At 37.0% G+C, this 24,822-nt stretch overlaps 2 protein-coding genes across 2 annotated transcripts in view; one reads left to right on the top strand and one right to left on the bottom strand.

Annotated features, from left to right (window-relative positions):
* Positions 1–14,277, top strand: part of LOC105438462 — a 34,060-nt gene extending 19,783 nt beyond the window's left edge. The window contains exons 15-30 of the mRNA XM_030998416.1: positions 9–125; positions 884–1,018; positions 1,721–1,837; positions 3,514–3,660; positions 4,090–4,209; positions 4,908–5,042; positions 5,567–5,669; positions 6,778–6,924; positions 7,528–7,599; positions 8,090–8,161; positions 8,775–8,855; positions 10,072–10,282; positions 10,913–11,448; positions 11,944–12,200; positions 12,591–12,862; positions 13,374–14,277. Of these exons, the coding sequence (XP_030854276.1) occupies positions 9–125; positions 884–1,018; positions 1,721–1,837; positions 3,514–3,660; positions 4,090–4,209; positions 4,908–5,042; positions 5,567–5,669; positions 6,778–6,924; positions 7,528–7,599; positions 8,090–8,161; positions 8,775–8,855; positions 10,072–10,282; positions 10,913–11,448; positions 11,944–12,200; positions 12,591–12,862; positions 13,374–13,595 (2,744 nt within the window). The 3' untranslated portion in view covers positions 13,596–14,277. The remainder of the gene's footprint in view (positions 1–8; positions 126–883; positions 1,019–1,720; positions 1,838–3,513; positions 3,661–4,089; positions 4,210–4,907; positions 5,043–5,566; positions 5,670–6,777; positions 6,925–7,527; positions 7,600–8,089; positions 8,162–8,774; positions 8,856–10,071; positions 10,283–10,912; positions 11,449–11,943; positions 12,201–12,590; positions 12,863–13,373) is intronic.
* Positions 14,278–19,030: 4,753 nt separating this feature from the next.
* Positions 19,031–24,822, bottom strand: part of LOC100893084 (neuronal acetylcholine receptor subunit alpha-7-like) — a 13,955-nt gene continuing 8,163 nt past the window's right edge. Inside the window, exons 3-6 of the mRNA XM_003731806.3 lie at positions 23,701–23,745; positions 23,222–23,331; positions 21,581–22,116; positions 19,031–20,528 (exon numbers count right to left, since the gene is read on the bottom strand). Coding sequence (XP_003731854.3) covers positions 20,017–20,528; positions 21,581–22,116; positions 23,222–23,331; positions 23,701–23,745 — 1,203 coding nt within the window. The 3' untranslated portion in view covers positions 19,031–20,016. The remainder of the gene's footprint in view (positions 20,529–21,580; positions 22,117–23,221; positions 23,332–23,700; positions 23,746–24,822) is intronic.

Genomic DNA, 24,822 nt, shown 5'->3' with positions numbered 1-24,822 from the left:
TTGTCTAGTTGAAGACTGTGTGACAGACCAGTTCAAGTGTCTCAATGGTGGACAGTGCATCTCAATATCTTTTGTCTGCGATCACATCAGTGACTGCAGAGACGGCTCCGATGAATTTGATTGTAGTAAGACCTCTTTCTCCCCACCCCCTCTTTCTCTCTCCCTCTCCCCCTCTTTCTCTCTCTCTCTCTCTCTCTTTCTTTCTTCCTCTCCTCTTCTCTCTCCATTTCCCTCTATGTAACTCTCTCAATATTTCTCTTTATTTAGCCCTCTCTTTCTCTCTCTATGTAACTCTCTTTTCCCCTCTGTAACTACCTCACACACACTTTCCCTCTCTTTTATTTATTCCACTCCATTCGCTTTCATAATTTCATGAAAATGCTTGTCTTCTCTAAACTCGAAATCAAGATTAAACTTATATAAAATACAAATATGACTACTTGGTTCACAGATTGTATTTTACTTCATTTAAAAAATACCTCTAAGTAATCTAACAATCATGACATGGAACGATACAGAAACGGTATCACTCTCATATTCTAGAAAATAAAGATTCAGTTACCACCTTTTGTTATAGTTCACTTTACTCGTTGATTAACAGAATATTGGCATTAGATTTGATCTAGGAAGCTATTGTTAAGAAAGTAACATTATTGAAAACCACACCTGCCTCCAATATTGTAATATTTTGTAAAGTAATATTTAGCCTTAAATATGTTGTGGTTTTTTAAATTCTGATTCGCCGTTATGAAAGTTCTTAGTGGCGTAGATTTGTGTAAGGTTTAATGCAGGCCTCCCAGCGATACTGACTAAATCGACTTCTCGATACAAATAAACAATCAGTCAAATCGATTGATTAATTCAAATATTGGATGTTTGTTAGTCTTCCCGAGTGAATGCAGAGATGGCGAATTCTTTTGCGGTGATGTTGAAAAGTGTATCGATACCAGGAAGAGGTGTAACTTGATAGTAGACTGTCCGACTGCAGAAGGAGGAGACGAGCTGCATTGCCAAGATAGTATGTGATACAAGAACACACCCACTACATTACTAATAATATAATGAACCAAAATGTGATATGCCTACAAAATATCACCGCTATCTCTCTCGAATACTCTGATTCTCTATTTCTCCTTTCTGAGCAAGTCAAACAAGTTTGTTTTTCCGGTCAAATTGTGAGGTTGATAATTATGTCTAAAGCGTCGAACGGGATAATATTTTAGAGATTAACCAAATGTTTGAAGAACGTCCTTTCTTGATTTTACAATGTATCATTAGCTTTGGGTTTTATTTATTTCACATGCATTCATGAATTGAAACAAACAATTTGACTGTTTATAATAATTTATTTATGTTTTTTATATTGCAACGATATAACGTTTACAAAATTCAGCTGGTATTTATGCGATTATGTTTTTTGTGATGACATATGAAAATGCCATTTGAGGCACAGCATACGATTGTAAAGCCTTATTTCGGAATTAATGGAATGGAAGAATTGAAGATTGTAATATTTTAAAAGAAATAGTATACGTTTATTTAAGTGTGCGTTTTCATTGTTTGTTTATTTTCATTTGTTTTGTTTTGTTTAGTTTTTATCGTTACAGTATCTTGCCTGTCATTGTATTGCTATTTCCCATTTGCTTCGTTATAACGTAGTGTATATGTCATCGTCTTAAGATAATTATTATCTTCTCATAAATATTATCTATACGTACAGAATATGAAGAGAAGGGGAACGTCCAGTGCTATAGCGGAACATGGCTACCTTCGTATGCTAAATGCGATGGACTGGTGGATTGCATAGGCAATGGTTTTGAAGATGAAACGGATTGTGGTAAGAAAAATTATTATTAACACTTTGCTTCTTGTTTAATCTTTACTTGAACTTCCTCAATTACTTCCTTAAAATTCTTGTACAGATAAGGACTTTATTGGTGGTATTTTGAAGGCTTGATTCATATCAATGTTCAGGCTAGTTATGTTTAGGTAAATTATTCATAAATGTAAAAGATGATATAATAAGACATGATAACATCCATCATATAGAGTAGTGTTATTAGTAGTATAGAAGTAGCTGTAGTAGTAGTAGTAGTAGTAGTAGTAGTAGTAGTAGTAGTAGTAGTAGTGGTAGTAGAAGTAGTAGTAGTAGTAGTAGTAGTAGTAGTAGGAGTAGTATAGAAGTGATTCAAGTAGTAAAATTATAAATTAGTATTTTATTTCTTAAGACTAACGAATATCACTAGTGATATTATTTTCAATATAATGTGTTGTTGGTAAACCATAGCTCAGTGCAAAATGTAGAGACAATTGAACCCCAAATAAATCTCAGAATGGTTTTATACGAGGAATTTGATTCAAAATGATGCAAAAACAAAATTCATTTTTCTTGGCAACATAGACAGCTCAATAAAATTAAGGTTTCTCATGTTCAAGTTGGTTCTGCCACTGTATCTCCTGTACATCAAGCTAGGAATCTTGATCTTTGATTCTGCCATGTCACTTGAAACCCATGTTTCAAATTGTGTTAAACTGGCCAATTGTAATCTCCGTGTAATTAGGCAATATCTCTCACCTCAATCCACACAACAGTTCGCACCTTGATAATTGCAATTCATTACTCTTTCGACTACCCGCCAACCAAATTAACCGATTGCAAAAAGTTCAGAATGCTGCTGCTCGCCTTGTAACTAACACCAGAAGATCATCATATACATTGTATTACTCCTATCTTTAAATCTCTGCACTGGCTCCCTGTTTAACAGCGTGTGATCTATAAAATTCTACTCTTAACCTATCGTGCACTAAATGATTTAGCTCCAGAATATATTTCATCCTTCTATCACCTCACTCTGCAGGTTGTTCTGGTTTACGTTCATCACATAATATTAGACTTAAAGAAATACGTACCAAAGAAATTGGGGGTAGAGCATTTGCATCAGCAGCTCCTTATTTGTGGAATAAGTTACCTTTCTCTATTCAGACTGCCAACACTCTCTCTACTTTCAAAACTGGGCTTAAAACTCACCTGATGCTCAATGCATATTGTTAAATATCAATGTTCTTTTTATACAATGCATGCAAACAAACAATCACACTGTGCCACATTGCATGTACCTCGGCACCATGAAGTTGTATGATCTAATGCAAGTTAACATTTAATATTTCTCTAATCTTAAGTATGTTGAGTATTAATTTAAATTATTTGTATGCGCCTTGAGCATCTCTAGAGATGGATATGTTGCGCTTTATAAATATTATTATTATTATTATTATTGCAAAAAGTCTCGGAGTGCGGAGAAAATAAAGATTGCCAATCAGAAAATTAGGTAAGTTAGGAAAAACTCCTTGCATTTCCGTCACCTAAACAACTAATACTGATGACCCACATTATTCAAAATGTATGTAATGTGTCAAATGGGTGTATTGATTGCGATTATAAGGTGATCGAAAGTCATTAAAATGAGAGGCTTAACAAGATGATGAAGGTATTACTTTTTGTGCTTCTCTCAGGTGACGTTCCTTGTAATGAACCGGATGAATTCCGCTGTTTAAGTGGGGTATGCATTACTACATCCCACAAATGTATATTTGATTTGGATGAGCTAGGCTATGTGAAAGGATGCCGTGATGTATCACATCTCCGGGACAGTGTATGTGGTAAGGCTGCAAAGACATTTGCTTCTTGATGTTTCGCATTCGATTTGGTGAAAAAAGGTGTTAATGAACAGCTCATCAAAATATTTGATTTGACCATTTTTCTTAGGAAACATTTAACTAATTAAATGTGCTAAAAGTATCACATTAAAAACCATGTTCAGGGCATTTTTTGTTTTGTTTTCGAAGTCTTGTGTAGTAGGGCTACTCATATAAAACATTATTGCAATGTAAGGTTATCGAAGTGAATAAGAAACAACAGTTTCATTTCATCCAACGTAAATGAAAGCAACTTATGTAGAAAATCGTATAACAAAATTATGTATGACCCTTCCCCCACTTTATTGTAAAATTTTGCCCTTGTCATTGATCTTGATACGACCAAAAATATTAATAATGTGATATTTTGTTTTGATCAATTTGGATTTTCAGCCAATTTCGAATGCCCAGCCTATCACTACAAGTGTCCATCATCCTACTGCATTCCTCTGCGATATAGGTGTGATTCTATCAACCAATGTCCATACGGTGAAGATGAGGCAGGATGTGGAGGTGAGATAATTATAAGAGTGTTTCTTTTTTAACAAAGTATTTTACCAGTTCAAGGCAGGGTATTCTACTAACACTACTTCAGATTTTCGTATACTACCATCTGCTGTTCACAATGTCCCGATGTGTCGACAGCCATGTCCCACAATACATCATAATTTGGCTGGTTTCAAACGATTAAAACAAAAATTGGAAATAAGAATTACCTTCAACGCGTGAAAGGCTCTCTCTAACTCAAGTCAGCTCAAGTTTGCAATATTCAGAATGCGCCTTGTCATTGATGTTGATCTTTCCTATAAAAGAGTACCTTCTCTTTTAACCAAATAGGAAAAGTTTTTCCCAGGTGCATTGAGAAACAGAAATATTCACACATAGTTACAAGATATCAAAAGCTGTATATGGGCTCAGTGACTACTTTCGCTGCTACAAGCTCATTGGTCCAGCGTCATCTGTTTCTTACCAATTGTTTTTTGGGTATTGTTTTTGAGATCCTCTTTGGTGCCAGGCATGTGTCAGTTTACGTTTCATTTTGGAAGTTTGAAAGTACGAATTTAATATTTAAAAAAAAGGTGATGTACACTTAATACACCGGGTGTGACGTTCAAAACACCCGGCGATATATACCAAACGGTCTATCAAGAATCTGCGTAGAAATAGAATTAGAATGCATTTCCCGGAATACCTTCTTTCCTTATTTGCAGACTTCAACTTTGGATATCCTGCGCCATGCCCCTCCCGCTCCTACAAGTGTCGGACTTACAATAAGTGTGTGGCTCCATCTGAGATGTGTGACGGTATCAAGCATTGTCTTGATGGAGATGATGAGCTCTTCTGTGGTAAGATGATGACATATCAAGTATTTATTGTCCACAGTATAGATAGAAAGAAGTAATAAATGGTTCAAACGTATATGTACTGTAGTAATAACTATGTAACCATTGCGTTCTACAATGTTCTGCTTTTCTGTGGTTCGGATGCAAAAGTGTACTCGATATCCTTTTGTCCTTTTCCAAAACATGAATACTACCTGTACGTGTAGTTTGGGAATATGCGATATCATCTTCATCGTCTTGTGTTGTTTTACATACGATATGTGAGTCTTATTCTTCCAGGACTTTTTAAACAGTTATCGTCCTTTTTTATTTATATGTTTACATTTTAACAAACTTTGGTATAGAACCAGACATAATATTTTCAAAAGGGATCCTAATATCAATTCGTTTCAGTTAGTTCTGAAAGTAAATAAAACAAAGGCCCTGGTGATGAATTTCATATTCATCGGATACCTGTTTGTACATTTCAGTAATGAACGGTATAACAAAATGTTGATACAGTTTTCTTCAATCTCTAATTTGTTCAGATGTTGTATGCCCCAGTGAGTGTGAATGTACTGGTCTCACCATGAGGTGCAATTTTGTATCAACTAACGGACATGTAAGGTTTCCACACAACACCAGAAAGATGTAAGTTATGTACGATTTCCACTTGCTTTGTTATTCATAGTCCATTTGCGTAAATAAACCAAATCACAAAAATCTTTGCCTAACAAGTATTTATTGGCAAGATAAGATCAATGTCAATTTTCGTCGAGCAAGAACAGGCCAGCAAAATGAGCTAACATCAGCTTGGATTTGTGTGTCAAGTATTGACTAATTCTATTGGACAGATGATTGGCTGTAAATCACATGTCCATCCGATATATCCTATGTGCAGTAACTAATTAAATATTAAAGATGCAAGTATTGTTGACATTTAAGTCCAACTCTCTTATTTGTTATCGATTTTTTTTTTATATCTGATTCGACTAACCAAACTGGGTTAAGTTTGCTGATACGTTCAAAAGTTCACAATGTTCAACTCTCAGACAGATGAATTCAATGGTCCAGTTACTCATGTATGTTTTTCCAACAAAGCATGAATAATATTAGAGTACTTTAGGTAACAACGAAATTGGGAATTAACATAATCATAAACATAAATTGAAAATAATTAGTTCTGCTTAGTTATAGAATATGTAAACAAAATAATCTCCTGCTCTCTCTATGTGTTTAAGGTGTCGTGGTCGAGTGGATATGTCACTGGACTGTGGATCACAAGGTCCGCGGTTCAAGTCCCGCCTCGGCACTAATGTCCTTTGGCAAGACATTGATCTACATTTGCCACTCTCCACCCAGGTTAAATGGGTACCCGGTAGGATGCGAAAGTTATTGTGGTTTGATTAGCAGGTGGCGCTTGTACTCCCCAGGGAGTAGAGATTTTGCACAGTGTGTGCGAGCAAGCACTGAATCCAATGACCGGGGTAATACTATATCTGTAAAGCGCATAGAGACATTTGTATTAAGCGCTATATAAAGCCTCGGTCACAAATGCCATTATGAACTGCTCCGAACGCCGTACGAACGATTTTCAGACAATGGAAATTCGGGAAGATAATGGAAAAACAAGGAGATTCGTACGAAATTATCGTTCGTACGAACCTTTGTGACCGTAGCATAAACGGAATATTAGTATTATTATTATTGATATTACTGACTAACTAATAGTGAACGGATTTTGTTACTTTCATTGTAGTGTCATCTCACTCAACTATGATGTTCAGTTAGAACTAAGGGCGGAATCCAATTCAAGGATCTTCACTCGAAGCATGAATGAAACTGGTGATAATCGTGCCAAAACTGTGTCTTTCTGGCCTTCAGACTATATTTACTTGGTTGAATTGTAAGTTAATGATTTAATTCGAGTTATTTTTTTATCAAATGCTAACATTTTTCATACAGTGTAATAAGAGGGTCACAGGTTGCGACCCCTGGATTTTGGTATACCACCCGTCACTATTGGATGATTTAAGAGGGCACAGTCACTCGCCTCAACCTCCCCCTTAAACCCAGAAATGATTATGACTTTTATCCACTGAGAACACGAAAGATATTTTGCTTGTTAAGGATTTTGTTTAGGCCCATGTGTTATATGCACTTTATAATCTGGAAACAAGGTGGTTCATTTATATTCCTAATATGTGTAGGTATATTTAATAGCGGTGCTAAGCATTTTAAGACATCACTGGAATCATTTAGGAGGCCTTCTCATTTTATTTCTCACTGCATTTATATAGTTGGACAGATAAAATGACGGAAAACGAAATGACGAACAAAAACAAGGAACAAATCGCCTTCAAGGAATCGAGAATACCTTGTAAGATGAAGCTACAAAAATCGAAGGCGTATGTTGCAATAAATATGATAACTCTCACAATTTAACCGATGTATGGTTTAAGATATTTCACCTTATATATCCTTAATATTTGCCATTTAATTTCCATAGAGACATATCTGACACCGATTTGAGGGAGATACCAGAAAAAGCCTTTCTGGAGACAAGGAATTTGCGTAATCTGTAAGTATTTAAACTCAATTTTTAGTCTCCACAATGCATGTACTTCAGTATTACGTTGTACTTGTATTCAGTGATAATAGTGACAGTCTTATGTCTACTTATACATATTCACCTACATTCAAATACAAATAAGACATCAAGTCAGTCGATTGTTCAAGGTTTAAGCTGAAGGAGAAAAGAAACAGCGTGCAAACCTTTGGTCGAAGCAATTATTGTTACTGATATTGCTTCTTCCTTTTAGTCAAAGAGTGAGACAATGTTAATATTTGAGCAGAAATCTACAGATTAACCCAGAGCATCATTTTGAGATGGACATGTCCAAATATTCCGGTCAATCGTCATGGTCAAATGGTTGGGTACCAGCCATGTTACAATAATGATTATGTTATTGATGCATTATTCCAATACTACCTCACAGAGGTTTCCTTATTTTATATACCTCTAACGTAGGTAACTACAATTTTCGTACTTTTCTGCCTTTCATTCACAGGAACGTCTCGATGAACTCAGTGTTAGCTATTGAAGCAGCAGTGTTACAGAATCTTACAAGACTATCCGTGTTGTAAGTAAAAACGACTAAGCTGATAACTATCTTATGAGAGAAATCATAGTTATAGTGGCAATGTGTCTTCTTCGTGTACCACCCATTGCAAACCATAACCCCCCCCCCCTGTAATTAAGAGAATTTGTAGATCATACGCTTTTCAGTACCCACTTTTACATTCTGTGTAAAACCTCTTAGTCTGCATGGGTTATTCAACATTGTTTTATCAAAGTTTTTAGAAATATATATATTTTTTTTATGTAGCGTTAACTGCAAAGGAACTGATAAATAGACAAAAGTAAATCCAAAGTTTTCATGGAAGGCTTGATCGTGACTAAAAGTCTTAATTTGACTTTTTTAAATAAAACTGTTGATGTAACTGAATACTGTTAATGTTCAAGTTACATATTTGTGTTTGTTCATTGTAAAATACCGTTATATTTGAAGTTAAAAATAGTTTTCCATTAGGTGTAATGGCACAAAAGGTCATCAAACACACGTTGGAAATGTGGGGTATGATAATAGCATTCCATTATGGATATTTCCAAGGATTGATCCGTCATTCCAATATTGGCAGCGTATGTTCAGGTTATTTTCATTTTTCTTTTCTTTTCTTTTTTTTAATTTTTAGTGACATTTTTGGAATCAACATCAAATCAAGTAATGCAGAAGTCGCCGAGGCATTTAAGACGCTTGTTAATCTGAAAAGATTGTAAGTCACATCATCATTTTTCATATGTATTTATATAAACTACAGTAGAGAAAGGTATACTTCAGGAGATTAATCTTATTCTTTTTCATTGAACATTAAAGACCAATTCCGAACTGAATAATGAAATCGCCGATGAATTATATACCAACGGAGAGCTTATAAACCATATATTACAATTATATCAATTATATGCCATTTTAGTGTCTGTCAGGGCTCAGGAGAGTATCATCTCTCTGAAAACTCAAAATCTAAAGCTTTGAAAATCGGAAGTTGTCGACGCAAAAACTTGCTATTGACTTGATGACATCATCTTATGTGGAGTACGCATATTCACAATGACTTAACATTAATTAAGCACGGCTCATCGCGTCAGCTATATACGTGAACCGTTCGGGTCCACTTGTTATGTCGTCACTGTAACTTTGGCAAATTTGACCCCTGTTGACCCTTAATTTGGAGGGGTGCGGAAAATGAGGTTTTAATTTGCTTTTGTGCAATAATGGAAGGATAAATACTTATAATTACTTGATATTTGTATTCTACATTCATTCCGTTTTCCATTAATATCAAGTTTTATTTTCATCGGATAAGGTCTTTAATGAAGACTCTGCCCCCAAGGTCGTTAATCAAAAAACATATATATCTATCAATCATTTGATCTGTCTCCAGACTGACATAGCTGAAAAAACAACTAGGTCACATAATTTGGTACTTTCTGTTTTCTTTTAATTACTCCTGCTCCTCTTTTCTGTACCATTATTTGTACATTTTGGATATAATCATATTGAAATCATTTCCTACTGATAGAAAGATGTTTGCATTGTTTTGCGGAAACTGATTCGCCATTAAACCATAAATTCAAGAGGTTTTGAATTTCTGCCGCGGTACATTAAAGTTCATTGTGGTAATATAAATATTGCTCTCCATTTACCACTCTCGAGCCAGGTAAAGATAAGGAGTGTACGGTAGGAGAAAGTTCAACACCTTTACAATGAAGCTCAGCTAATTCGGGCCAATATCAAACATGTAGAACGGAATTGTTAAACTAGAAAGATTCTTTTTAAAATGTATTTTAAAACTTGCAATGCTGATATATACCAAAACAGATGAAGGTGGACAGGTCTAACATTTCCTCCTTTACTTCTACAATGTAAGGATTACCTTTTAACTTGTCTCGATTATATGTATATTTATTCTTCACTTCTGTCTATTACAGAAGAACCGATGAGTTTGGCTTTTGTTGTCTCGCAAAAACTGCCTCATGTGAGGGATACACGAACCGGTTTTCATCATGTGCTGATCTTCTTAAAGACGTTTCACTTCGGGCATTCATGTGGATCTTGGGTCTTAGTGCTTTGGTCGGAAACGCCTTGGCCTTAGGTGCTCGCTTCGTCCGACGAAAACAAGCTGGTCAAAATCGCATCCAGGTGATTTAATGCTTACCTCATTATCTTGTTTTGTAATGAATAATTTTATAATAATAATACTCAGTTTCTATATAGCGCTTATTACAATCACCAAGTGCTTCCAAACTTGGAGATTATTACCCCGGCTTTAACTGTGCTGCCATAACGGCGCTCTGGCATTTCAAAGATTTAATTCATGCCAGGTACCTGGGTTGAGTGTGGAAAATGTAGCACAGTGTCTTGCCAAAGGACATGATCTAAATTTGCAGATCACAAGAGCCTTTTTCTTGTGGTTCTATAAAATTAAATAATTGACTAACGCTCATAGATACGACTCGTGTCAAAATATACTCGTTAAAAGATTATTGTAATTTGAATGATGAAAATTACAGTCTAAAAATTACACACCATGGGTACTGACAGAATCACGGAATTGAACAAAATCAAAACAATCAGTGACCTAAAACTTGATTTATCATTTGATGTTATTGTCTTAATTTCACGTTCTCGATTGCATTCTATCGATTTACATCTACGTGGTATAAAATGGACCCATCATATTCTTGTGTTTGGATCATAAACGTAATTTTTATGTGATAAAATTTTTTAACATATAAATATTGTTTTTGTTAATCCTACTTGAATGATTAGGTGATGTTCATCACACACCTTGCTATCTCTGATCTACTGATGGGTCTCTACATGATGATAATAGCGGGTGCAGATTCACACTATCGAGGCAAATACGCGCTTCATGCCCAAGTATGGACAAGCAGCGTCACATGTAAGATGGCTGGATTTCTCTCTGTACTATCAAGCGAGGTGTCCGTCCTGCTCGTCATGCTCATCAGCATTGATCGTTTCCTCTCTGTCGTGTTCCCGCTCAAAAACGAACTCCATCTCACTCTCCGGTCAGCTTACATCCTGGTCATCACATCATGGACCTTTTCGCTGCTCCTCAGTATAATTCCAGCACTGCCTGTAGAATACTTTAGCGAATTCTACGGAAAGTCCAGCGTTTGCCTAGCACTTCCTCTAACCAGCGATCGTCTAGCAGGATCAGGATGGGAATACTCGATTGTTGTCTTCATCTGTACAAATTTCATCTGCTTCATGTTGACATTCCTCTGTTACTTCGTCATCTATATCAGTGTCAGGAGGTCGCACTTGAGAATCAAAAGTTTAGGGTAAGTGTGTGTGTGGGTGGACGATTACGCGTGCGTGCGTTGTGGGTGTGTTTGTGTGTAAACTGTGCTTTTATGAGCGACACGTTAAGGACGTGGACTGAATTAATATACATGTATATGGCCTAAATATATATGCAAACCACACTTTCAGTTAGGATTCATGAAAGCCAAGATGTATGAACATGTTTTTTATTGCTTTCAATTTCATACAAATGTCGGCGAGTGCAGCTTTGTTCATAATCATGGGTTAACATGATTGTATATACATGTATACGTTCGTACTGATCAGTAGTCATTATGCCAATGTGTTTAGAGTACCGTAACTTCTTCGAATAAATCGTGCTTATATATGTCGATCCTTGAGATTAAGGGACAAGTTAATTACCGATGTCGTTGAGGCTAAACATGTTTAATTCCACAGTGATCCCACTCCCTCTGTCCGTCGGCGCCCCTGTCGATATCAGTTCCTTAATGGTTCTACAATTAATGTTTTAGGGCTGCTAGCAACTCCATGATGAAGGAACAGATGCAGTTGACAACTAAGATGGCGCTGGTTGTTGGAACAGACTTTGTGTGCTGGATGCCTATCATTATCATGGGCGTTCTGGCTAGTTCTAATCTGGTTCAGATCCCAGCTGACATCTATGCCTGGACAGCTGTCTTCATCCTACCCCTCAACTCCGCACTCAACCCGTATCTCTACACACTCTCAACAGTCCTTCAAAGGCGACGCAAGGCCAGGGAGAATACTGGTAAAGATCATATTACTTCCTTGTTCACTCGGAATCACTAATTTGTTAGGATAATTTTGAACACTATTCAGTATAGTCTAATATTAGGGTGGTATTATTAATGACACAGGCCCATGAAATAGCCCATTCCAAAAATGAAGCATGAAATGAAAAAAAATATAGACCATGCATGTTGATCAATACAAAGAATGTGGAAGTTTGGAAGATTTCAAGATATGTCTATTCCGATTATTTTTTAAATCAGTTTGGACAAGGGTAAAAAATATCTTTATTATGGTAACAACAAATAAGTAGTTCATAAATTTGCACGATGCATTTAAAACGGCATATTGACCTCAATGCATGACATGATGACTTCTTTGCGAGTTCCCTACATTATTTGCATTACAGATTCGATGAGTCTTACACAGACCACAAAGTACGGCGTTGTGCTAACACAAAGAGAAGAACGTCTCCTAGATTACTGCATCATCCCACATACTTCTTTGAAGCAGCACAAACGTATCGAACCCATTACTACGTTCTTCACGAGTTCTGGAGGAAATCTGGATGAGAGACAGGAAAGGTTGATGGTTCGGGACCTCCGTAGAGCTCTGTGTCACCTCAGAACGCTTGGTGCCGATGATAGAGAACTTATTGCAGCCAACGTAGTCGTTGAAAGGGTAATCTTTCTCCTATCATTTCCATGATGGCCCACATTTTACGAGGAAATTATATATTCTATCAACATATTTAGGCAGAGAATTTGTATTTATTATTTTATTTAAGGATCTCAATTGGAGTTTGAAATTTGCGATGTTTGGTCTCTTCCTTTTATGGTTTGACATTAATGAATTTTAACCGCATCCATAAACCATGAATGGTCTTTTAAGGCTACTTTATTACTACTTTATTAGCATGTACGATTCAGTCTATGACTGCCATTCATGACTTTAATAAACCTTGATTGAATTGAATTGAATTGAATTATTATCGTCAATTTTAAGACTGGGGGGGGGGGGTGTTTCACAAAACTTGTCATCAGTGACAAATGATAGTTTTTGTTAAAAGCTACTAAAATCCTCGCTTCTGATTGGTTATCAGCAGATTTGTTACTGATTTTTAATTTGTCTTTGAAAAAGGCTGGTTTCAGAATTCAAACTATGTGTATGTGTTTTATTAATTTGCTTGCAGGACCACAACGGTGCTGTGGTTCGAGCTTTGTTTGTGATGACCAATCCTCTTGACATCAGTAGGTTTGTTGGACCCAGTGGCTCGAATGGTATACAGACCAAACTAAGTGCTCTCTTTGACCAGATCCAGGACCCACTGATGACGCCCGTTAAGAAATTCCATGACCCAACTGCTGAATCGTTTGCATATGAAAAGATGGATGAAGGCCTACCGGGAATTTAGATTAAGGAGGTGTTCTTTGTATGTTTTGACGTGATTTGATGGAATAGGGAAGATATAGAGAAATATTAGATATGCTGATAACACTGTTTTATTTTCTGAATTAGAGAAAGATCTCCAGAGTCTCCTGAATGTAGTTGTAAAAGAAAGTGAGAGAATGGGACTAGAGATCAACTATACAAAGACAAAGTGCCTGGTGGTCTCTAAGAAGAGCAGTCCAAAATGTAACTTGAAACTGAAAGAACAGATTATTAAACAAGTCTCCTCATTTAACTACCTCGGCAGCATGATCACCGAGAATGCCAGATGTGAGACAGAGATCAAGAGAAGGATAGATCTCGCTAAATCTTCATTTTCAAAGCTAGGCAAAATTCTGACAAATCGAACAATGAGTATGAGGACCAGAATAGGAGTATTGAATTGTTATATCTTCCCAGTACTTATGTATGGTAGTGAAACGTGGACTTTAGCCTCTGATACTAAAAAGCGTTTGGAAAGTTGCGAAATGTGGTTCTTAAGAAGAATGATGAAAATCCCCTGGACTGACAGAGTTAGTAATGAGGAAGTTCTTACACAAGCTGTAGTGCAAAGGAAAACGATACGTGAGATGTTGATTAGGCAGTTGAAGTTCATGGGTCACATTACACGTAAAGAAGGCCTAGAGAATCTTGCTTTGAAAGGGAAAATTGTGGGAAGAACGAGTAGGGGAAGAAGGAGGATACTTTGGATGGACAGTCTGCAGAAATTGTTGGAAGAGAGAGGAGTGAAAGAACTAGGAGTGGTACTAATACAGAAGGCTAGGAACCGAGGGTTGTGGAACAGCATGATCGCAAAAGTTAATCGATATGGCACTTAGAGAGAGAGAGAGAGAGAGACTTAGCCAACTAATCAATTTATGTTTGCACCCTTATAATCAAAAGAGGGGAATGTTTATTGGAAAACTTCTCAAAATTAATGTCCCTTGACCTTGTTTAGGCTTAAAGAAAAATTGTACACTTTGGTCAATTAAAATGTTGTCGACGTCCATTCCTGATTTTATTTCAACTTCAGATGACCTTTCTCCTCGAGTTTATTCCCTAGACCTGCTGAAAAGCCATTCCATATTAACCCCCTTAAATCGAAATTTAATTGTTTTTTTCATCATATCTAGGAAATTAATTCCCATGTTTCTTGTATAAAAGGGAAGGCAAATACTCTAGCAATATGATATGGGGTAACTGATTTGTGATGAGTTATGTACATATCAATTTGAATTATGCTATATCTTCTGAAATGTCTCCAATGGAAAAGGAACATGATAGAATGTATAATGATGCAGTTACGCCGAGTGTGATGATGATAGTGGTGATAATGACGACGGTGATGATGATGATGATGATGATGAATAGTTGATAAAGTTGTTAATGATGCATAATGAAGGATCTTGATCTCGATGAACAACGATTTGAACCTTTAGATGTAATGTAAAGACACAATGAGAGACGGTGCTGACTACGCACATGATGATGATAATGGTGATGATGATGGTGATGATGATGATGATGTGATAATGATTGATTTGATGATAATGATAGATGTGATGATAATGATAAATATGACGATTATGTTGGTGGTAGTAATGATGATTGGTATCTTCAATTCAGTACATTCCTTTCACCTTGAAACTACAAAAATACTTATAAAATCTAAATTTGCCTATTTATAAATTGTACATGAATCTGAAATTATGTTTGATTGTGCATTATCATGTGAAAAGGCATTTTATTTGCAAAAAAAAGAATATATTCATATATTATGTTAGTGGTATTAAGTAAAAAAAAAAAACCTATGGAATCATGTACATGTATAATTGTTCACTATTTAATCTGTTCTCTACATTCTTGTCAACTCCACATGTTATGAATAGTTATGGATGAATGTAACTGTAATAGTTTAGAGAAAATAAAGTAGTACTATTCAAGAACAAAGCCACTATGTCACCCTGGTGTAAAGCATTTAGTTATGGACACAACTTCATTTTTAATACAAATTACTTTGGAGGGCTCTCAACAGCAAAATTTTGAATTGACATGTACCTGCTATATAACACGATAGCTGGTCCCTATAATGTTAGTCATATTTCGAAACCAAACAACAAATTCTTAAGAGAGGTCCAAAATAAGACTTGTTTAGAATTTCCAATCGCACATTATTTTGATACATAATTACTTAAAGTAATTTTAATGATATACAAGAAAGATGTAAAATTGTATACGAAAAATGAAAATACTCACAGGCACACAAATATACACACATGTCTACCCAAGCACAAATGTGATCCTCTAGATTTTGTTCACGCTGGATGAAGCGAGAAAATAAAGAATGATGACAGTGGGAGAATTGAAAATGTTCTACTGATCCCTTTAGTTTGGCAAAGGTCCGATTCCGTTCCATTCAAGGGGAAGTACGTTCTGATAATAACATGGTTGTAATAGAAGGAGAAAAATGGAAGAAACAGGTCAGTGTAAGCTTAAGCAAAAACCAATAAAAATAACAGTTATAATTTTAGAAGGTGCGATCAATCAAATTCAAATTGACAACTCTGTGACGTATCTTGCGACCTCCCTCCCATTTGTCTTGTACTAAAAAACTCAAAAATTTATATTTTTCCTAAATAAAATGTTCAATCTTTAATTCACCCTGAATATATTTATTGCAAATAGAACCGCTGTATGCCACAAATCTATTCCGACATCAATAACTTTAAAAAGGGAAAGTTTATGAAAATGTTTGTACAGAGCAAATAGGAGAGGAGCTCGCAAAATACGTCAGTGTTGCCAACTTGTGTTCCACTGATGAAAACTTCAAACATTTCTAGGCTACCGCATATCCGGGTGGAATTCTTCTTCAGCTCCAACATTTCTAGCAGACCAAGGATCCGCTCGCTATTCGTGAGGACCGCTATTCGTAAGGGCCGCTATTCATTATGCTATGGTCACATAACCCAAAAGTAGCCTGCTCGGCGGCCGAGCGGCGAGTTTTTAGCCAATTTTGCCCGGTCACCAAGCGGCGGCCGCCCAGGCACCGCTCGTTTTTAAGGCATCGCTCGGTCGCTGCTGAATTTTTAGCGCGGAGTTAAAATTCGGGCGGCACCTGCTCACTTTCACTCGCCGCCCAGACTACGCTCGGTGGCCAGGCGGTCGGCGCCCGGGCGCCGACCTAATCGAGCGTTCACCGTCGAGCGATTTTGGTCAAAAATCGAAGCCGCTAGATCAAAGGCTGTCGAGCGGTCGCCGCTGGGAGATCAGTCGGTCACTGGGCAGCGAGTCCAAAATCGGTCGGCAGCCTTTGACCTAGGTGCTTCGATTTTTGACCTAAATCGCTCGGCAGCAAACGCTCGATTAGTTCGGTGCCCGGGCGGCGACCGGCCGGGCACCGAGCGTATTTTGGAGCCCCGTTGATCACTGTCCGGCCGCCGTGCAATATCTTTAAAATCAGCCAGCGGCCGGTGGGAGACTGCTCAGGAATCGGTGGGTCACCGGTCGGTCACTGCCGGGACACCGCGCGGAAAAAAATCTGCGATTTCGCCCAGTTTTGACCTAAACTAGACCGGCGACCGAAGGGAAATCGACAGGGCACCGCCCAGGCACCGCTGGGGCTCTACACCCTGCTCGACTTCTCAAAAAAAATCGCTGGGCGATGCCTTAATTCCAGGGGCGACCGAGCAGGCTACTAATCGGTCGGTCGCCGCTCTGATTTGTGACCATAGCTTAAGGACCACTATTCTTAAGGACCGCTGTTCATAAGGACTGCTATTCATACGGAATACTATTCATAAGGAACACTATTTATAATTTGAGAAAAGGTTCATTATTCATAAGCGTCACCATTCGTAAAGGACCGATACTCATAATCGAAGAAGAGGGTCGCTATTCATAATACAAAATCGAGTTCGTTAATCATAATAAGAAAAGAGGATCACCTCTTCTCGTATTATGAATAGCGACCCTCACTTCGTGTTATGAATAGCGGTCCTTGAGAGTAATGGCGCTCGATGTGAATTATAAATAGCGGTCCTCATCTCACATTATAAATAGGTGTCCTCATGAATAACGGTCCTTACGCGTTTATGAATAGTAACCCCTCTCCGTCTTATGAATAGCGGTCCTTCACATGTCTGAAGTTCCACGTTAGGAATAGCGGTCCTTATCAAACGCGGTCGTTACGACTAGCGAGGTTACCCCGCAGACCAATATGGTCTAACAGCCACCTTGCCGAAAACTTGCAATCATTTACAGTCTCTTTTTGACCATCAACCAGTAGTTGTCTGAGGTCGGAAACCGGGGGTACCTCCATTGTTACTATGGATTTAATTTGAAAGAAGCATAATAGAGGGGGAAAAGACTGAAAGAATGAAAGGAAATGCATTACAGAGGGGTGTAGATTGAAGTTCGAGGATGTTAGGAATGGCGAATAGGGAGATGAAATCCGAAGAGTAAAATACATTGAAAGTGAAAGAGAAAGAAAACAGGGAAAGTGCTATTCGTTATTGCAAAGCCTTGACAAAGGCTAAATAATACTTTTGAACACTCGATAAACATTTTGAATTCGATATTGCCGTAAAAATTGCTAACAATTTGAGTATTGCACTGTTTGCACAATGGTAATAATCCTAATATGCAAGCACCGATATAGGCCTACACATATAATACACCAGAATGAGAAGTATGCATAGTTATTAAAGAGCGTTCCCTCAATCTCTTATCTGAATATGGTACACCATAATTTTACAAATGAAAGCGGTTACAACTGTAGAAATATTGAGGGCATTAACCTTTACCGCCAAAACTTCGATTCTTTATCATGATGTGCCTATCAACAAAAAGGTGTTCCCAACTTTGGTAGCTCCTAATTAAAAAGTCATAACCAATATGACTTTTAAATCTATTTCATGATAAAGAATTGCTTCTATTCTGTCAGATAATACCCTATTCATAAAATTCATTATACGACTGCCTGAGCACCAGGATCTCTAAAAATTGTAGTCAATATCGCCTTGAACCAAGTTTGGGCTGATGGAACGAATGTGGGTCCAGGCTATATGCATGTGCTTCTTTGGTCTCATATATCCTTTGAAAAGTTAAATTAAGCCTCGTGCGTCAGTGCTTTATTGTTCAAAATGATGCAAAGTATCTAAGCTTACACAGAACCTTGCTTCAATCCACAGGATAACCTCAAATTATTTTGAAGAGCCTGCTAATGTCTTCTCTCATGATATTTTATTTCTCTCCGCTCACTTGTCTGCTGCGCCATTTCACACGGGTAAGGAGCATATGGTGTTTATCTCGAATTGCGCATCAAACTTAAAGGTTACCTAGTCCAAATGCAAGAAAGAACGCATATGAAAATAGCAACGAAATCGACTTAGAAATAGACTTTCATAAAAAAAAAAGTTAACATCCCAAATATACTTAATCTATTTTGTAACACCTAATGAGAAGGGTTACCTCAAACGAGGGATGCGAACGAAGACAACATTTTAATCATCATAAGGAAAGAATATCATAAATTTTGCTCGTAAATAAGCATTTCCTTGACGATTAGTTTGTTATAATAATTATATTTGCTTATATAGCGCCTAACACTTACTTTATCTGAAGTCTCTAAGCGCTCTACAATAATGCAGCATAATTACCCTGGTTTTAGCAGTGCAGCGTCCATTTTCGTTTGTGGTATTAACACCCTTTCTTTTCAAAGTAAATAAGTGAGCAATCATTTTTAGAATAAGACAACACACACCTAATCGCTTTTGACCCATATTCATTGCTTTAGCCCAAATGTGGTACAAGACAATTTGTACAATACTTTTTTTTAATTCTGCTGTTCAGTCGTCCGTAGCAGCACAAAATCATTAGACAGAGTATTAGCTACTTGTTACAATGTTTCAAGGTCACATAGGTCACAACTTTTTGATAAGAAGATACCAAAGTTGGGCATACTTTGTTATCAATATCGCAATGGAAGTGAAATCCACGCTTGATAACAAAATAAAAAGTAAACCACAAAAGAAAATGGACGCTGTACACGAATGGAGATTCCCGCAACACTATGTTGCAGATAATCAACTATGTTTCGATACCTTGTAACATAATATGTAATACCCCGGTCACACACCGAGCAGACCGTCCCGACATTAACCACAGACAGAGCAAATTAAAAAATATTATCCTAAAAGGTCAATATATTGTCCATAATAATTCTGTCGGTTTAAAGTCGGTTTGTTTATATGCCTTTAGTATATGATCCCGTGCCATTTCAACAGCTAATCTCATCGACTGGGATTATAGAAATTGTGGTCTGAATATGTAAGGGACTATTCTACAGAAAGCACACGGTAATCTGCATTTCAAGTGATGCTACGTTTGATGATTGCATTTCATCCCGCTCATGCCTTTGATTTCTTGATTACAATGACCAGGCAAGTAGCCAACATGTTCCCAAAGACTACAATCAATAATAGAATAGCCACATTCTTCTCAAACCATGTAGCTACTCTCTTCCACTTCTCAGCATTCTCAGACGAGGTGCCACGAATCCTGACTGCATTCAGCGTAGAATGATGTTCAGTGTGATTCACCTCTATCTTGTCCTGTCTGAGGTTTCCTGATATACACTCCTTTCCGCTCTCTTGCTTCTCATCAGCCTGACGACCCATCAATCCATCAAAATCGTTTTGAGGAGGCTGACGATCTTTAGGTGAAGGTATTGCGTTACCTCTGTCTCTTAAATTCAGGAAAGTGTCCATAGGCACGCTATCTGTCACCATGGATGAACAACAACGCCGGTACAGCCATGCAGGTACTGTCCTGGTATCACCTAAGTTGTACATACGCAGGACAATCGCTTCGAAGATCAGTGACGTACAGGCTACCACAACTGTGACACAGATGTAATTAGCTGGGAATATGAAGAAAAAAAGAGTTCCTTGATAATGGAAATGGGTAACTATACACTCGGCAAAATTACTTAAGACTTTCATAAAAACCTTCACTAAAATATAACAAAATATATATTAATCTAACGAAAAATCACTACTGTACCAACATCAATAAAGATAGTGTTGTGAACTTTCATTTTTGTATTGGCACATTCATTTAACCATTAGAAAAAATGCAAAAAAGAGCAATTAGCCATCCAAATGTTAATGGACATGTGCATCTTTAAGACATTCTTGTTCAACAATGAAAAGAAAGAATGAGAAAGAATGAGAAGGATGTTGCTCCGGATGTCAAATAAGTCTGAGGACTGCATGGCTTTGACAAGCACAGTCACAATACCTACCCTTTTTACCAAAGATCTTGGACGAACCATATCATACCTCCAATGCTTATCAAGAATTGAATGGCCGGATGCCCCATTTTTGCAATTTTCTTTCAGAGGCTCAATCGTTGTTAAATAGCTACGCTCACTCATGCGTGAATGGTTTAACTGCAATTAAATATCATCTTAAAGTTACTATGTGCCATTTAAAGGCCAAAAATGAAAAGTTAAATTCCGAGGGCATTTGAAAGACAATACTAATTTAGAACTTCCCTCAAAAACGAAAGGGCTTGAAAATGGCTTGAAAATGGCTTTTAGTGGGAAAATAACGACCATTAGTTGTCGAATCGTCTTAGGTGATTGCAATCACTTAAGTAATAGTCTGATTTTAGACCATTTTACCGAATGGTTGTACGTTTTGTGCTGCACAAAGATTCAATCACTTTAATTTTGGCCACTACAAGTAGTGGGTTATGGATGTACATGTAGACCAATGCTCAAATAAAAGAAAACATTCTTATAGCTTGGAAAAAGTCTTTCTACCAAGGCCGATATAAAGGCAACCATATTTGGAGTGTTGATTTTTTAGAAAATCTAATCCATGAACTCATAGTCACTTTTTAAAGAATTTCATGTCGAGCGATAGATCCTTATTCTAATGTTAAGATTGTATACAGAAAAAAATGTACCAAAGATCGGTGAGCCTGTCGGTGGCATTGCAGATCGGACAGTCTCCTGAAAGAGTACCATAGCTAGGAGATTAGTGATACCAAATGAGATCTTCTCTCCGGACTCGGGAGGCAGTAGAAAGATGAGCATGGTTGACAACGAAAGCAATGCTGACGGGATGACAATGCTCAAAACATACGTCTTCGATTGCCTCTGGAACCAAAAGCAGTAATGTATCTCAGCAATAGGCTCAGCAAAGCCAGAGTAATTGCGAAGTTTACGCTGAGCTGTATCCTTTACGATGGCCCACACCCCGTTTTGACGGTATCGCTGTGCGGACATCTCATTTTCGTCAAAAAAGAATTCCATATCCTCCTTGGTACGGTCTCTGGCCCATGGACCAAATTCAATGGTGCAAAGCTGCTCATCGAATGGAAACAATTCCACGTCTAACATACAAGAAGTGGTGATGATAATGGAAGATAACCACGTGATCTTACCAGTAGACGAGACGTGTCCTAGGCGTTGTAACATGGTCAAATGATTGTCACTATTGCTGTGTAAAACAGGATTAAAACAGCAAATTGATAAGTACTATAAGTATGGCTCGGTGTAAAAATGTCAGAGGTAAAAAAGTAAAAAATGTCAGAAGTAAAAATATCCCCCAAAAGCATGTTATACAGGTTGAATATCCCCCAAAAGCATGGTTGAATATTGGTAATGGTTGTTTATTAGGTTTATCGAAAGTATTGACGAGAGGGGGGAAGCATCGATGTCTCTTTCTTTATGTTTTCTATTCATAAGAGTCTTTGCTGGGATGATAATGAGAATATAATAGACTGGCCCAGTAGCTTACATCTCGACATTGTGTACGATAAAGTGCTGAGATTTTATGACGGCACTGATTTTACCCCGACATTTTGTTTGTACCTCTGACATTTTTACCTCTGACATTATTACCTCTGACATTATTACCTCTGACCTTATTACCTCTGACATTATTACCTCTGACATTATTACCTCTGACATTTTTACCTCTGACATTATTACCTCTGACATTTTTTTTACCTCTGATATTATTACCTCTGACATTATTACCTCTGACCTTATTACCTCTGACATTATTACCTCTGACCTTATTACCTCTGACATTTTTTTACCTCTGATATTATTACCTCTGACATTTTTTTACCTCTGACATTTTTACCTTTGACATTATTACCTCTGACATTATTACCTCTGACATAATTACCTCTGACATTATTACCTCTGACATTTTGCCTGGCAACATAATTATACTGAATTACACAAAAATCATTAATAATGACATATTAATATGGACAAATGTGGTGAGGTGAAAGCTGTAAGGTCAGTCGAAATGAGGAGGATGCTCGAGAAGACAAGAAGTGGAGGGGAGGGAGTGACATCATGGCGCGAAAGAGAGTAACCCCTCGTAAGTGGGAAAATGCTGACTTTAATAAATGATGATGTTGACCATCGACCACTTCTTTGTCTAGCTCAAATCATATATGCATATTCTTCTTTCTTTCTTTTTTTCAATCATGAAATAGGAAACAGTTTGAATATCAAGGGAAGATGGATTTCATTTTACTGGGATATCCCTAACCATAGTTTCCTAATGAAGTGTAGAAGTTACTTACCTTGTGATGAGAGTGACCGATGGCTGCCATATTTCATCCATATCTATGTCTAGGTGTGTAAGCCCTCCATATTCACTCTCGTTCCAAGTGATATACTCATCTGTCCACATCTTTGCATGAAGAAAATAACATCATAACACAACGCAATTAATTATCAACAGCAGACCTACATGTTAAAAGTTCCCCCGTGACGGATGGTAGTTTCAATGTCAAAGCAATTATGATTATTATAAGCATTGAAGGATATATGAGACTACTCATGAATCGACAGGCACATGCCAAAAAGTATGTATGATTTAGTTATCAAAACGTACATTTGCATGGAATTTCTAGGTGCAAAATACTGGTATTTCAACTACAGAAGAAAATTAGCGCCTGCATTGTTATATTCTCTGATAATTCAGATCATTTTCAAAGTCAATACTTGGTTTTATGAAGTACTCTTTGGAATTGATTACCTAAATACAAACACAACTCACCAACTTCATTGAACAAAATAATGTGACTTGCTGCTTAGGCTCGTCCTGTAAAGACAAAGCAAAATGAAATTGGTTTAGATGCAAAGACGTTCTATCTCGAAGACGTCAGGGAATGTATTGCAGCTCTATAATTTGATGAATATGAACATGGAACACTGAGGAGAGTGTTTTAGGATGAAATAATACACAGCCCAAGTAAAGTCCACATTTTGAAATATTTTTCATAACAGTTGATAACGAAATTAAGTTTTGACTGAATATTTTATAGTCAACTCGTTGGAATACAAGAGTAATGAAATATCAACATTTTCTCAATGTCATGCTTTTCAATTCCAACTGCCTTTTATTGGTTTACACATTTTCGACCTGTCGCCTGAGGTCTTCCTGAAGTGAGATGGTATATGGCAAGAATAATAATTCATATAGTGTTTCCAAAGCAATGCGTATACAAATATAGTTTATAACTAACCAGACAGTTTGGATTCTTATATCAAATTCATACTCGAAAGACCCAATCATACAGGATTGATATTCTTAATAATTGTCATATCACTTGAGAGATGCCTGAGGCGACAGGTCGAAAACTTGTAAACAAATAAATGACAGTTAGATTGTAAAGCATGACGTTGGTCTTATTCATTATCTTATGTGTCTTCTATGATTGTATCAAAATGGAAGTTAAGGACTCCTCCACGAAAATATTACTTTATTATCAATTATTATTTTTATCATTATCATCAGTAGAAGAAGTAGTAGTAGTAGAAGTAGTAGCAGAAGTGTAGTAGTAGTACTCATAGTATTATTAATAGTAGGAGTAGTAGTAGAAGTAGAAGTAGTAGTAGTAGTAGTAGTGGTAGTAGTAGTAGTAGAAGTAGTAGTAGTAGAGCAGTACAGTAGTAGTAGTAGTAGTAGTAGTAGTAGTAGTAGTAGCAGAAGTGTAGTAGTACTCATAGTAGTATTAATAGTAGTAGTAGAAGTAGTAGTTGTAGTAGTAGTAGTGGTGGTAGTGGTAGTAGTAGTAGTAGTAGTAGTAGTAGAAGTAGTAGTAGTAGAGCAGTACAGTAGTAGCAGTAGTAGCAGTTGTGGTAGTAGTAGAAGTAGTGGTAGTAGTAGCAGTAGTAG

The sequence above is a fragment of the Strongylocentrotus purpuratus genome, unplaced genomic scaffold (assembly GCF_000002235.5).
Source record: "Strongylocentrotus purpuratus isolate Spur 01 unplaced genomic scaffold, Spur_5.0 spur5_scaffold_5, whole genome shotgun sequence".
Lineage (NCBI taxonomy): Eukaryota > Metazoa > Echinodermata > Echinoidea > Camarodonta > Strongylocentrotidae > Strongylocentrotus > Strongylocentrotus purpuratus.
Note: the sequence above shows the minus strand (reverse complement) of the source record. Positions and strands in the feature narration are given on the sequence as shown.